At 51.0% G+C, this 16219-nt stretch overlaps 1 protein-coding gene across 1 annotated transcript in view; it reads right to left on the reverse strand.

Moving 5' to 3' along the window:
* The window catches only part of LOC145354078 (zinc finger protein 341-like), a 37894-nt gene that overhangs the window by 17136 nt on the left and 4539 nt on the right, over positions 1-16219 (reverse strand). Inside the window, 8 exon segments of the mRNA XM_080205211.1 lie at positions 309-405; positions 2392-2600; positions 5669-5853; positions 7748-7935; positions 10019-10103; positions 11796-11991; positions 15739-15881; positions 15884-15935. Of these exon segments, the coding sequence (XP_080061337.1) occupies positions 309-405; positions 2392-2600; positions 5669-5853; positions 7748-7935; positions 10019-10103; positions 11796-11991; positions 15739-15881; positions 15884-15935 (1155 nt within the window).

Raw genomic sequence — 16219 nt, forward strand, 5'->3', positions numbered from 1 at the left:
CACACACACACACTCACGCAGACACACACACACACTCACACTCACGCAGACACACACACACACACTCACGCAGACACACACACACACACACACACACACTCACGCAGACACACACACACACTCACACTCACGCAGACACACACACACACACTCACGCAGACACACACACACACACACACACACTCACGCAGACACACACACACACTCACACTCACGCAGACAGACACACACACACACTCACGCAGACACACTCACGCAGACACTCTCGGTGAGCTGTTTGATGTTTGGAACAGAATAGCTGGCCTCACCTTCTGGCAGTGTGGACAGGGGTAGTTGTGAGACGCTGTCTGCAGGTGATGCTCAAGAGCTTCAGGAGTGGAATATTTACTCAAACACCTCGAACACCTGAAAACCAAATAAATAATCAGAGGAATGAAGCTTCTGGATGGAAACAGAGCAGATTTCTCCATGTCCGTAGAATCACAGAATCCCTACAGTTCCGGGTGAGGCCATTCAGCCCATCGAACCTGCACCGACAACACTCTCACCCTATTCCCATAGCCCCATGCATTTGCCCTGCTAGTCCCCCCGATACAAAGGGGTAATATAGCCTGGCCAATCCACCGAGCCTGCACATTAACCCACTCTCTGTCCTGTCTGCTATCGATGGATTCTCTGGGGCTTTTTGCTGTTTGGCTGTTAGATTTTACTGTGATGTCAGAAGCTCGGACAAAACGGGATTTAATACAATTCTGCCTTTAATTTTAGCAATCAGTTACACAGCCGCCCTCTGCATCCTGCTTCCGAGGCACGTCCTTTGGGAATCTTTGCCAGCACTAACACTGACAGAGTCCGAGGATGGGATTTTCCAACAACATTCGTCCCATGGTCGGAAAATCCTGCCTGAGGTCCTTCACGGGCACGGTCCGTATCCCGCCCACTACGATTCCCCAAGGTGGGTGGGACAGGAAAACTACACCCCTGGAATCTTACAGCACTGAAAAGACCCTTCGGCCCATCATGTTTGTGTTGGCCATCAAGCACCTATCTATTCTAATCCTATTTTCCAGCACTTGGCCCGTGTCAAGTGCTCATCTAAATGCTTCTTTAAAGCTGTGATGGTTCCTGCCTCTACCAGGCAGTGAGTTCCAGATTCCAAAGAATCACAGAGTGCAGGAGCTGCCATTTGGCCCATCGAGACTGCACCAACCACAATCCCACCCAGACTTTACCTCCATGTCCCCCTGACACCAATGGGCAATTTAACGTGGCCAATCCACCTAACCCACATATCTTTGGATTCCCAGCACCCTCAGGGTGTAAAGGGTTCTCCTCACATCCCCCCCAAATCTCCCACCCATTTCTGTAAATCTCTGCCCCTTGGTTACTGGCCCCTCTCCAAAGGGAAAAAGTTTCTTCCTACTTTATCTGTGTCCCTCATAATTCTGCACACCTCAATCACACCCCCCACCCCTCCACTTCCCTGCTCCAAGGAAGACAAACCCACCCAAACAGCCTCTCTTCACAAATGATGATGCAGGTCCGGAGGTGGGGAACTGGAAGGTGAAGAAGGATTCCCGGTTCCCGAGTCTGGAAAGGATTTGGGACGGGCAATGGTGAGGTAAATTCAACCGCAACACACTGAGGATGGTTGGGGAGAGAAACAGTTTGCCGCAGGGATGCTGGAGATCCTGACTGACGGACGGATCCCAGGGCAGGCTGGGTGCTATTTTTTATTCATTCATGGGACATGTATCTGCTGGATGCCCCCATGTATCTGCTGGATGCCCCCACGTATCTGCTGGATGCCCCCACGTATCTGCTGGATGCCCCCACGTATCTGCTGGATGCCCCCATGTATCTGCTGGATGCCCCCACGTATCTGCTGGATGCCCCCACGTATCTGCTGGATGCCCCCACGTATCTGCTGGATGCCCCCACGTATCTGCTCGATGTCCCCACGTATCTGCTGGATGCCCCCACGTATCTGCTGGATGCCCCCACGTATCTGCTGGATGCCCCCACGTATCTGCTGGATGCCCCCACGTATCTGCTGGATGCCCCCACGTATCTGCTGGATGCCCCCACGTATCTGCTGGATGCCCCCACGTATCTGCTGGATGCCCCCACGTATCTGCTGGATGCCCCCATGTATCTGCTGGATGCCCCCACGTATCTGCTGGATGCCCCCACGTATCTGCTGGATGTCCCCATGTATCTGCTGGATGCCCCCATGTATCTGCTCGATGTCCCCATGTATCTGCTGGATGCCCCCACGTATCTGCTGGATGTCCCCACGTATCTGCTGTCCTTGGAGGAAGCTGCAGTTAGGGTTCAGTCACTGGGACTGGGTTAAATTAATCTAACAACTGGAAGGAACAGTCGGCTTACCTGTAAAAAGTGGGGCATTTCTTGGGCGCCTGTTGGGGGTAGAGGTTGTGAGAATACTGGTGTACTCCCAACTCATAGAGAGATGGGAAGATCTTACTGCAGAGGTGACACCGATACGTTATCTCATCGTCATGGTTCTTGATGTGTTCCACAAACTCCTCCAGCTTTACAAAGGTCTGTGTGCAATTCTTCACCACACACTTATACACCTGAGAAAGAGAAGAACATTTCATAACAGCACGGGAACTGGGGGCTGGAGGCCAATTAACAAGATCATGGCTGATTTTCTACCTCAATCCCACCATCCTGCAATATCCCCAAATGCTTTAGTCCCTGCAATATCAAAAAACCTATCGGTCGGAGTCTTGAAGAATACTCAATGACCACAACTCTCCGGGGTAAAGAATTCCGAAGATTCACAACCCTCTAAGTGAAAAAAATCTGAATTCACGCCATTCTCAGAATGGCCGAACCCTTCTCCCAGGACTGTTCCAGATTCTCCAGCCTGAGGTCAACATTCACTAGTCAGGGGGTCGATGGGACCACTGTTTAATGTCATTGGCTTGTATTAATTTCAAATGATGGCACCTCTGACAGTGCTGCACTCCCTCAGTACTGCAACGGGAGTGTCGGCCTGCAGTATGCGTTCAAGCCTCTTTAATCTGTTGCAAAGCAAGATTCGCTCTCGCATCAGAACGTTTGATTCCTCTCATTACTGGTTTGTGAGCAGGCTTTCCCCTCCTGAGGCCCGCAGATATTTACTGAGCAGTTCCCCTGTCAAGGGCATTATTTTTCTCAATGAGATCACCTCTCCCTGGGGGATACAGGCTGCTTCCACACTCTCGCCTCACAAGAAAATCCCAACATAGAAATCCCACTGGTGAACCTGTTGTGGCATTCCCTCCAGGAAAACAACAGCCTCCAATGGGTAAGGAGACCAAAACTGTACACAGTATTCCACATCTGGCCTCACTAATGCTTTACTAATTGGAAAACACGACAGTGAAATTAATACAAGCCCATGACAGCGGCAATGTAAATCCACAGTGCTGTGATTCAGGTTAACGTGGTCAGGAATTGCAATGGAGCAGAGAGATTTAGGGGGGTGGATCCTGCAACCATTGAAAGCAGATTCAAGAAACTAATTACAGAAGCTAAGGGAACGTTGACACAGGAATGGAATTAGAAGGGGCAAAGGTCATGTTACAATTGCACATGTAGAATTCCTACGGATTAGCTGCGTGCAGTCCTGGACACACCTCAAGAGGGATATACTGGCCCTGGAGTGAGTGCAGTGCAATGTGATGACCCACGTGCTGGAAAAGCCTGGGTTTTCTTTTCTGCAATGTCCCTTTAAGAAGAAAATGTACTGTGGGGCATTTGGAAAGACGGTTAATTAGCTTCCTGATAACGACATCACTCAGTTCCAAGAAATGTCCATGTGATCTGGGATGTCATGGCGATGTCCGGCTAACAAGCAAAGGATAAAACAGAAAGCTAATTACAGCTGGTCTGTGTTACCGTCTGGCAGTTCAGAATTCTGCAAATTTGTGCAAAGAGTAAACAATTTAAGCTCTCCCTCGATGGAACAGTTTTATGCTTGCAGTCTTCAAATTAATTCTGCTGTTGTGGCAGGGTCTCTGAGAATAGAGCAGAGGCTGTGTTACGGTGCACGTCAAACAGGTGGAAAGGACAGAACAGCAAAGACTGGGTGATTGGGCAATGCCTGTTGTGTCAGAGCAGGTTAGACCGTCTAAAGGAGTCTGAGAAGGGAATCTCTGAAGAATGTATGTCCCCGGGACGGGTGTGAAACGATGGCTGGGAAATAAAAGATGCTCCAATAAAAAAAGGTCAAGTGGGAAAGATGGTGAGATTTGTGCGGCATGTAATGTGCGTGTTCTAAATGAATGAGGTGTGAAATATTTAAAGCAAAATTTTTATTTGAAACATCCTCAGCTGTTTAATTAAAGTTTGAGCTATGTTGACTTTAGCTGATTTGTTACAGTGAAAGTTGCAAAAAGTCAATCCACATCCAGCGGTATTCTTTCCGTTGGCTTTTGGGGATTCCTTTCATTGTAAAAGATTATTGGTCACTATGAGAATTAGAACAATGGACTTGTTGGAATGATACTGGGGACCAAAAAGTTAAATTATGAGGACACGTTCCATAGGCTAATCTTATAATCCCTTCAGTGTAGACAGTTAATTAGTGATCAAATTGAGACACTTGGAAAGAATAAAGAGTTTGTTAAACCCGATCTCCTCTTGTCCGGAGGAAGAGCGTTTAATGGTAAGGTTAGAGCTCGGGCTATTCCAGAACAGATTCACACAAGGGAGAAATCTGGAAACCTCTCATTTTAAGAAAAATCTTTCAGGCTGGAGAAAAAAACCAAATCTAATTACAAATAGCAGAAGTATTCAGACTTGCAGAACAGAAGCAGGTTGATGGAGCTAAGAAACAGATCAGAGTGGTATATCACTGGACTAGTAATCCAGAGACCCAGGGTAATGTTCTGGGAACCCCGTGTTCGAATCCCACCACGGCAGACGGTGGAATTTGAATTCAATAAAAAACAATCTGGAATTAAGAATCTACTGATGACCAGGAAACTGCTGCTGATTGTCGGAAATACCCATGTTCACCAATACAAGATACAAGGCTACTGGTGAAAGATACAAAAGTCTGAGGCCATGCACCAACCAACTCAAGAACAGCTTCTTCCCTGCTGCCATTAGACTTTTGTATGGACCTACCTTGCATTAAGTTGATCTTTCTCTACACCCTCGCTATGACTGTAACACCACATTCTGCACTCTCTCCTTTCTTTCTCTATGAATGGTGTGTTTTGTCTGTATAGCGCACAAGAAACAATACTTTTCACTGTACGTTAATACACGTGACAGTAATAAATCAAATCAAATCAAAATAACACCCTGTCAGGAATTCTTACCCGGTCTGGCCTACATGTGACTCCAGACCCCCACAGCAATGTGGTTGATATTTAAATGCTTCAGGGATGGGCAATAAATGTTGGCCCAGCCAGCGACCCCCACATCCCACCAAAACATAAAAAAGATCAAATAAATGGAGTAACAGGTTTGATGGGCTGAATGGCCTCACCCCATTCCAATGTTCCCTCTGACACTATTCTGCCCCTCACACCCAGCCCCGTATGCGTGTGTGCATGCATGCGCGTACATGAGTGTGTGCACACATGTATGTATGTGACACACGTATGTATGTGTGTGTGCGCGCGCGCGTGTGCTCGCACCGTACCTGTTGATTCTTGTGCTGGATCATGTGCGACTTAAGCTGGAAATAAGTGACGAATTTACTGGGGCAGAACTGGCACTGGTACGAGCTGTCTATCACCACCATCTGCTTCGCCTCTCCACCACTGCCATCACCCGGGTGGGTGACTGCGTTCTGTTGTGGATGCTGCTCAGTGCTTTCCGATAACTCTGCTTTAGAGTAAACCAGAGAACGGGGAGAAGGGGCAGGGGAGAGAGAAGGGGCAGGGGAGAGATAACAAGGGCTTGTTAAAGGTGTCAGTCATTCCCCAGCCTCCCAATCCACCCTCCCAGCCCAAGGTGCAGTAATCACAACTTCAGAACACTGCCCACACTCTCATTTTCCCAAGTCCGCCATCTTGTACCTTCGCAGGTCTGTCCCTGTCGCCCCGCTGAGAAATATCACACGTACAGGCCATTCAGCCCCTCGAGACTGTGCCAACGTTTAACAGCTGGTCATTATCCTAACCTCATCCATCTACCTCGGCTCCATGTCTTTTCATATCCTTGGACTAGCAAAAAAGTGATGTATCCGAGATATAAAACTGGGCACAGAACTCAGACAGAATGCTTTATATAAAATAAAATCCCTACCACGCATTCGGCCCATCAGGTCTGTACTGATGCTCTCCAATACAGCATCTTACCCAGACCCTATCCCTGTAACCCCACATATTTACTCTGCTAATCCCTCTAACTCACACATCCTGGGACGCTAAGGGATAATTTAGCGTGGCCAATCCACCTACACTGCACATCTCTGCACTCCATAGACAGTGATCCAAGGCTGGAATCGAACCTGGGTCCCTGGCCCTGTGAGGCAGCAGTGCCAACCACTGTGCCACCATGCCATACTGCTGTTTGTTGGGAGCTTGCTGTGCACGAGTTGCCTTTCCTACATTACAACAGTAACCGTACTCAAAAAGCACTTCATTTGGCTGTAAAATCTTTGGTTATCGACTCATCTGTGTCTACCTCTAACTCACCTACGTAACCTGATAGCTCAGATAGAAAGCTCGGGAGGAATGTTAGTGAACTTTGATCCAGAGTCACAGAGCTCTACAGCACGGAAAAGGCCCTTCGGCCCATCACATCTGTGCCAGTCAAATACAATCATCTAACTATTCTGTGTTCCAGCACAAGGCCCATAGACTTGTGTGTCTTGGCTTTGCAAATGCAGATCTAAATACTTCTTAAATATTATGAGGGTCTCTGTCTCTGCCACACTTTAGGCAGCGAGTTCCAGACTCCCCCCACCCTCTGGATGAATAAGATTTTCCTCCCATCCCCTCTAACCCTCTTTCCCCTTACCTTAAATCTGTGCCCCCTCCTCACTGATCCCTCCACCAAGGGGAAAAGTTCCTTCCTGTTTTCTCTGTCTCCATGTTTAAAACATGTCAGGGGATCTCAAACAGTGATGAGACAGAGTACAGGAATGAGATAGAGAATCTGGTGAACTGGGGCGGCGACAATAATCTCTCCCTCAATGTCAACAAAACGGAGGAGATTGTCATCGACTTCAGGAAGTGTAAAGGAGAACACGCCACTGTCTACATCAACGGGGATGAAGTAGAAAGGGTCGAGAGCTTCAAGTTTTTAGGTGTCCAGATCACCAACAACCTGTCCTGTTCCCCCCATGCCGACACTTTAGTTAAGAAAGCCCACCGATGCCTCTACTTTCTCAAGAGGAAATTTGGCATGTCCGCTACGATTCTCACCAACGTTTACAGATGCATCATAAAAAGTATTCTTTCTGGTTGTATCACAGCTTGGTATGGGCTCCTGCTCTGCCCAAATCCGCAAGAAACTACAAAGGGTCGTGAATGAAGCCCAATCCATCACACAAACCAGTATCCCATCCATCGGCTCAGTCTACACTTCCCACACTATCCCGTCCACGCTATTATCCGGAACTGGCTGTACTCTCCCAGGTCTGGGAGCTGGGAATTACCCTTCTCTCCAGGACTCAGACACAAGTAGAGCTTCGAAAGAGTTCGGAACCTTTTTTTAAAAGCCGGCACATGTACAAAACCACCGCTCACCGCACCGCAGTCACGTGGCTGACCTGTGACCTCATTCTCCTCTGGGTCCCCTGTCTCTTCGGAGTTGACCGTCACCACCTGTACGGAGACAGAGGAACGGGACACGCCCGCTGGCCACACCTTGTGGGTTTGCATGTGTTTCTTGACATTGGACTTCTGAGCAAAGGCACGGCCACAAACAATGCACTGGAATGGCTTCTCTCCAGTGTGGCTATAGGGGGAACAAGGAGGACGGGGGTCAGAGGTCAAGCAGGGCAACCAAAGGTAACACAAGCATTCCAATTTCAAATAAGGACAGCAAACCTCGTTACCATCGACAACAGAAAAAACACAAACGTCAAATCCAGGGGAATGAGTGTTCAGAGAACTTATAAATACAGCTTTGTCAGAACCCTGATGGAAACTTGCATTTGTATAGCGCCTTTCACAACCTCAGGAAATGCTTCACAACCAATGATGCAGTTTTGAAATGTAGTCACGGCTGCAATATGGTAATGAGCAGATGCCCTGTTTCCTGTGGGTGTTGACCGAGGGGGAAATATTGGTCAGGGCACCAGACAGAGCTCTCCTCATCTTCAAAATGGCTCCTTACCCATCAAAAAGATAAACAAGGCCTCGGGTCAACACCACATCCCAAGGACAGCACCACTGACAGTGCTGCACCCCCTCCATACTGCACTGAGTATCAGCTTGGATTTTCATATTGGAATTCTTGCAATGCGAGACGCTGAGTGAGAACTGAGGAAGGTGGAGGAGGATATCTACTGTCAGGTCCTGCCTGAGTAACGTGGAGCCAGAGGGCAAGAAATCCCAATCCTCTTCTAGATTTACTAGGACGCTACCGGGACTTGATGGTTTGAGTTATAAGGAGAGGCTGGATAGACTGGGACTTTTTTCTCTGAGCGCAGGAGGCTTAAGGGTGATCTTACAGAGGTCTATAAAATAATAACAGGCATAGATAAGGTATGTGGGCAGCACCTTGACACAGTGGTTGGCACTGCTGCCTCACAGCGTCAGAGACCCTGGGTTCAATTCCTGGCTTGGGTCACAGTCTGTGTGGAATCTGCACGTTCTCCCCATGTCTGCGTGGGTTTCCTCCCACATTCTGAAAGGCATGCTGGTTAGGGTGCATTGACCCAAACAGACGCTGGACTGTGGCACTAGGGGAATTTCACAGTAACTTCACTGCAGTGTTAATGGAAGCCTACTTGTGATCAATAAATAAACTTTAAGATAAATAGTCAACCAAAGACAGAATGCCCAAAACTAGAGGGCACAGGTTTAAGGTGAGAGGGGAGAGATACAAAAGGGTCCAGAAGGGCAATTCTTTCACACAGAGGGTGCTGAGTGTCTGGAACAAGCTGCCAGAGACAGTAGAGGTGGGTACAATTCTGTCTTTTAAAAAGCATTTAGACCGTTACATGGGAATGATGGGTATAGAGGGATATGGGCCAAATGTGGGCAATTGGGACTCGCTTAGTGTTTAAAAAGGGGCAGCATGGACAAGTTGGGCTGAAGGGCCTGTTTCCATGCTGTGAACCTCTGTGTCTCTATTCTTGGTGGACAGGGACCCCCATCCCATCCCCGTCTCCGTCCCAAATCCAAACCTGCCATTAACGGAAAAGCTGGGTGAATTCAGAGGCTCTCTCAGCCCCCCCCGGCACCAGGAGTTACCGACAGCCTGGGGCCAAGAGCTTCAGACGGCCGTCTGGGGGAGTGGTGACGTCTCCGGTCTAATAATCCACTGGGGGCAAAGGTTAAAATTCCAAGTGGGCAGCTGCTAGAAACTGAACTCGATTAATAAATCTGGAATATAGAATTAGTTTCAGGAACCGTGACTGGGACAACCATCACCCATTGTCAAAAAACCCATCTAGTTCACCAATGTCCTTTAGGGAAGGAAATCTGCCATCCTTTCCCGCTCTGGCCTACACGTGACTCCAGAGTTACAGCAAATTGGCCGACTCTCAAATCCTCTCTGTAATGGCCCAGCGAGCAAAGGGCAATTAGAGACGGGAAACAAATACTGGCCTTGCCAGCAAAGGCCACATCGCAAAGAATAAATTTAAAACTGTGGCGATACGGGAGAATGCGGATTTAAAATAATCCAGAGCTGACACGAGGAGTAAACGAACCCTTCGAAGGGCAATGGGGAAAGGCCAGAGGAGTCAGGATAACTCCTCCAGCGCAATGGGCTGAATGGCCTCCTGCATTCTATAATCAGCCAGTCACAAGAGGAGAGACGATGGGTTATCAGCTTGGACCGGATCCGATGAAGAAACTGACCCTTATACCTTCTGATGTGCTGCTGGAGGTCGAAGTTCTTGGCAAACATCTTGTTACAATAATTACATTGCAGCTTCTGCAGTTTTCCTTTTCCTGAAAGAGAGAGAGAAACAGTTTGTGACATTCTCTCCAGATTCCAGTTCTCATCACAGCTCCCCGCCGCTCCGCAGTGCTGAGGGGGCACAGTGTGATTTCGGGAGGGTTCACCGAGACAGACTCAGAGAAACCCGGAGAGGGAGCGAGACACCTCCACGTGGCACAGCGTCGCTGGTTACAAACCCCACCGCCCCGGTCACACCCACACTGACATCTCCCTCACGGGCAGGCAGGGGGGGCTCTCAGGGTCCCTCACCCATGCAGCCATTCTCCATTCACGCCACAGGATATTCAACTCCAGGAGGCATCGCAATCCTATCCTCGATGGGAGAGTACAAACCCTCAGAAACAGGGATTGGGATGAATTCCCTTCACCCTATCACAGAACGATTTCCATTTTGTTGCATCACAAACGCCACAGATTTGGCAGCAGAGAGATTCCCCCCACCCCCGGGGTTTCCCCAGACTCACTCACTGTTACTCTGCGGAAATGAATCCACCCCCCCACCGCCCCCACTCCGCAGACCTGACCCTCTGACAGTGCGGCACTCCCTCAGCACTGACCCTCTGACAGTGCGGCACTCCCTCAGCACTGACCCTCTGACAGTGCGGCACTCCCTCAGCACTGACCCTCTGACAGTGCGGCACTCCCTCAGCACTGACCCTCTGACAGTGCGGCACTCCCTCAGCACTGACCCTCTGACAGTGCGGCACTCCCTCAGCACTGACCCTCTGACAGTGCGGCACTCCCTCAGCACTGACTCTGTGACAGTGCAGCACTCCCTCAATACTGACCCTCTGACAGTGCAGCACTCCCTCAATACTGACCCTCTGACAGTGCGGCGCTCCCTCAGCACTGACCCTCTGACAGTGCGGCACTCCCTCAGCACTGACCCTCTGACAGTGCGGCACTCCCTCAGCACTGACCCTCTGACAGTGCGGCACTCCCTCAGCACTGACCCTCTGACAGTGCGGCACTCCCTCAGCACTGACCCTCTGACAGTGCGGCACTCCCTCAGCACTGACCCTCTGACAGTGCGGGGCTCCCTCAGTACTGACCCTCTGACAGTGCAGCACTCCCTCAGCACTGACTCTGTGACAGTGCGGCACTCCTTCAGCACTGACCCTCTGACAGTGCGGCACTCCTTCAGCACTGACCCTCTGACAGTGCGGGGCTCCCTCAGCACTGACCCTCTGACAGTGCGGCACTCCCTCAGCACTGACCCTCTGACAGTGCGGGGCTCCCTCAGTACTGACCCTCTGACAGTGCGGCACTCCCTCAGCACTGACCCTCTGACAGTGCGGGGCTCCCTCAGTACTGACCCTCTGACAGTGCAGCACTCCCTCAGCACTGACTCTGTGACAGTGCAGCACTCCCTCAATACTGACCCTCTGACAGTGCAGCACTCCCTCAATACTGACCCTCTGACAGTGCGGCACTCCCTCAGCACTGACCCTCTGAGAGTGCGGCACTCCCTCAGCACTGACCCTCTGACAGTGCGGCACTCCCTCAGCACTGACCCTCTGACAGTGCGGCACTCCCTCAGCGCTGCACTGGGATTCTCAGACTGGGTTGCGAGTGGGGACGAAGCTGTCTGTGAGGTGGGGATGGGGATGGGGGTGGGGGTGGGGGTGGGGGGGTCGGTGCGCGGCTGGAGGTTCACATTCTACTCGAATTGGGGTCCTTACCTTCCGGTATGCCCAAGGTGTCTTTGGACTGCCTGTTCTTCCCGCTCTCGGGGTCGAAGGTGGAGAGGTCACTGGCTGCAGGGTTGAGGGGCGAGGTGGTGACGATGCTGCTTGTTTTGGTTTTAAAGCCTTGTTTTCCCGGGCTGTAGACTGGTGGAGTTGTGAAGGGGGAACTGTCCACACACTGACTGGGAACCTGCAGGAACGGCAGTGAGAGCACACACAGCACGGGTCAAACAGCCAGCAGGACCAGCACTGAAATAACCCCCAACGGGGGGACGGGGGGGGGGGGACAGGGCCGGAGACGGGAGGGGGGGCAGCAATATCAGATAGTCACTAATAAACTCAGGGAACATCCTTACCCAGGGAGCAGTGAGAAGGTGGACCCGGCTCCCTCAGGCAGTGTCCGAGGGAAGCTGGATTAACGGGATGGAGCGAGGAATGGAAGGTCACGTCGATGGAAACTACACAATGTTAATGGTGCAGGAGGCCATTTGGCCCATCACGTCTGCCTGGCTCTCCCAACGAGCAGCGATTTCGTGCCACTCCCCTGACTTCCCCCACACCCCCCCCCCCCCCCCCCCCCACAAAGCCCTGCACATTGTCTGTATTCAGAGAGAGCGGGATAGTGGGATTTAGACAGGGAGACACTGGGAGAGAGCGGGATAGTGGGATTTAGACAGAGACACTGGGAGAGAGCGGGATAGTGGGATTTAGACACAGAGACACTGGGAGAGAGCGGGATAGTGGGATTTAGACAGACAGACACTGGGAGAGAGCGGGATAGTGGGATATAGACACAGAGACACTGGGAGAGAGCGGGATAGTGGGATTTAGACAGGGAGACACTGGGAGAGAGCGGGATAGTGGGATTTAGACAGAGAGACACTGGGAGAGAGCGGGATAGCGGGATTTAGACAGGGAGACACTGGGAGAGAGCGGGATAGTGGGATTTAGACAGGGAGACACTGGGAGAGAGCGGGATAGTGGGATTTAGACAGGGAGACACTGGGAGAGAGCGGGATAGTGGGATTTAGACAGACAGACACTGGGAGAGAGCGGGATAGTGGGATTTAGACAGACAGACACTGGGAGAGAGCGGGATAGTGGGATTTAGACAGAGAGACACTGGGAGAGAGCGGGATAGTGGGATTTAGACAGAGAGACACTGGGAGAGAGCGGGATAGTGGGATTTAGACAGACAGACACTGGGAGAGAGCGGGATAGTGGGATTTAGACAGAGAGACACTGGGAGAGAGCAGGATAGTGGGATTTAGACAGAGAGACACTGGGAGAGAGCGGGATAGTGGGATTTAGACAGAAAGAGACACTGGGAGAGAGCAGGATAGTGGGATTTAGACAGAGAGACACTGGGAGAGAGCGGGATAGTGGGATTTAGTCAGAGACACTGGGAGAGAGCGGGATAGTGGGATTTAGTCAGAGACACTGGGAGAGAGCGGGATAGTGGGATTTAGACAGAGAGACACTGGGAGAGAGCGGGATAGTGGGATTTAGACAGAGAGACACTGGGAGAGAGCGGGATAGTGGGATTTAGACAGAGAGACACTGGGAGAGAGCGGGATAGTGGGATTTAGACAGAGAGACACTGGGAGAGAGCGGGATAGTGGGATTTAGTCAGAGACACTGGAGAGAGCGGGATAGTGGGATTTAGACAGAGAGACACTGGGAGAGAGCGGGATAGTGGGATTTAGTCAGAGACACTGGGAGAGAGCGGGATAGTGGGATTTAGACAGAGAGACACTGGGAGAGAGCGGGATAGTGGGATTTAGACAGAGAGACACTGGGAGAGAGCGGGATAGTGGGATTTAGACAGAGAGACACTGGGAGAGAGCGGGATAGTGGGATTTAGACAGAGACACTGGGAGAGAGCGGATAGTGGGATTTAGTCAGAGACACTGGGAGAGAGCGGGATAGTGGGATTTAGACAGAGAGACACTGGGAGAGAGCGGGATAGTGGGATTTAGTCAGAGACACTGGGAGAGAGCGGGATAGTGGGATTTAGACAGAGAGACACTGGGAGAGAGCGGGATAGTGGGATTTAGACAGAGAGACACTGGGAGAGAGCGGGATAGTGGGATTTAGACAGAGACACTGGGAGAGAGCGGGATAGTGGGATTTAGACAGAGACACTGGGAGAGAGCGGGATAGTGGATTTAGACAGAGACACTGGGAGAGAGCGGGATAGTGGGATTTAGACAGGGAGACACTGGGGAGAGCGGGATAGTGGGATTTAGACAGGGAGACACTGGGAGAGAGCGGGAATAGTGGGATTTAGACAGAGAGACGCTGGGAGAGAGCGGGAATAGTGGGATTTAGACAGACAGACACTGGGAGAGAGCGGGATAGTGGGATTTAGACAGACAGACACTGGGAGAGAGCGGGATAGTGGGATTTAGACAGGGAGACACTGGGGAGAGCAGGATAGTGGGATTTAGACAGGACAGACACTGGGAGAGAGCGGGATAGTGGGATTTAGACAGGGAGACACTGGGAGAGAGCGGGAATAGTGGGATTTAGACAGGGAGACACTGGGGGAGAGCGGGAATAGTGGGATTTAGACAGAGAGACACTGGGAGAGAGCGGGAATAGTGGGATTTAGACAGAGAGACGCTGGGAGAGAGCGGGAATAGTGGGATTTAGACAGACAGACACTGGGAGAGAGCGGGATAGTGGGATTTAGACAGAGAGACACTGGGAGAGAGCGGGATAGTGGGATTTAGACAGGGAGACACTGGGGGAGAGCAGGATAGTGGGATTTAGACAGACAGACACTGGGAGAGAGCGGGATAGTGGGATTTAGACAGAGACACTGGGAGAGAGCGGGATAGTGGGATTTAGACAGAGAGACACTGGGAGAGAGCGGGATAGTGGGATTTAGACAGAGAGACACTGGGAGAGAGCGGGATAGTGGGATTTAGACAGAGACACTGGGAGAGAGCGGGATAGTGGGATTTAGACAGAGAGACACTGGGAGAGAGCAGGATAGTGGGATTTAGACAGAGAGACACTGGGAGAGAGCGGGATAGTGGGATTTAGACAGAGAGACACTGGGAGAGAGCGGGAATAGTGGGATTTAGACAGGGAGACACTGGGGGAGAGCAGGATAGTGGGATTTAGACAGAGAGACACTGGGAGAGAACAGGATAGTGGGATTTAGACAGAGAGACACTGGGAGAGAGCGGGAATAGTGGGATTTAGACAGGGAGACACTGGGGGAGAGCAGGATAGTGGGATTTAGACAGAGGGAGACTGGGAGAGAGTGGGAATAGTGGGATTTAGACAGATAGACACTGGGAGAGAGCGGGATAGTGGGATTTAGACAGAGAGACACTGGGAGAGAGCAGGAATAGTGGGATTTAGACAGAGAGACACTGGGAGGGAGCAGAAATAGTGGGATTTAGTCAGAGAGACACTGGGAGAGAGCGGGATAGTGGGATTTAGACAGAGAGACATTAGGAGAGAGCGGGATAGTGGATTTAGACAGAGAGACACTGGGAGAGAGCGGGATAGTGGGATTTAGACAGGGAGACACTGGGAGAGAGCGGGATAGTGGGATTTAGTCAGAGAGACACTGGGAGAGAGCGGGATAGTGGGATTTAGACAGAAAGAGACACTGGGAGAGAGCAGGATAGTGGGATTTAGACAGAGAGACACTGGGAGAGAGCGGGATAGTGGGATTTAGTCCAATTCTTTCTAACAAGTCGGAGATAATAATTATCACACCAGATTTGGATAAATAATCCAAAATCCAAGCAATAGGGATTGAACCATTGACTCTGGCCCAGTGATACTGGACTGGATGTCCTCCTCCTGTAAGATCACAGGGAACGTTCCCACCTTCCCCGTTCCAGGATTTACGGCACTTCCCCAACCCACGACATTAATCGGAGACAGTGGTGCCAGTTCCTTGGCTGAGTCTTACCTGGATCTGTTGGAAGTTCTGCATTCCCAGTGACTGTCCCTCGGAGGAGTTCCCGTTCATTGGGGTCAGGGTGCTGTACACCTGAACCACGGCATTCCCATTGCAGCTGGACTGTACCTGGGGGGCGAGGGTGGGCGGAGGGGTGGGGGTGGGGGTGGGGGGATGTACGAGGCTCCGGGGTGCATGTTATGACTGCTCTGCAGAACAGAGTTCAAAACACAAACGGGGAAATAACTGATCACTTTCGGAAAAGACAGAAGTTTCAAACAAAAAAACCCTCCCCTGACTTTGTCTCGGGTTAATGAGGCCCCAGGGATTGCCTCACGATTACAAAACCTCATCGGATTCCCATCTAATCCCACTGCTCCCACCTGTAACCAATTCCCGTGGGATTGGGGGACCCCCCCGCCCCCCCAAGGTGGGGAAAGCCAGCCAATCACACTGCACCAACCAGGCATCCAATCGCAAATCACTCAAACAC

Source organism: Carcharhinus amblyrhynchos, chromosome 16 (assembly GCF_965287045.1).
Source record: "Carcharhinus amblyrhynchos chromosome 16, sCarAmb.v2.hapA, whole genome shotgun sequence".
Taxonomy (NCBI): domain Eukaryota; kingdom Metazoa; phylum Chordata; class Chondrichthyes; order Carcharhiniformes; family Carcharhinidae; genus Carcharhinus; species Carcharhinus amblyrhynchos.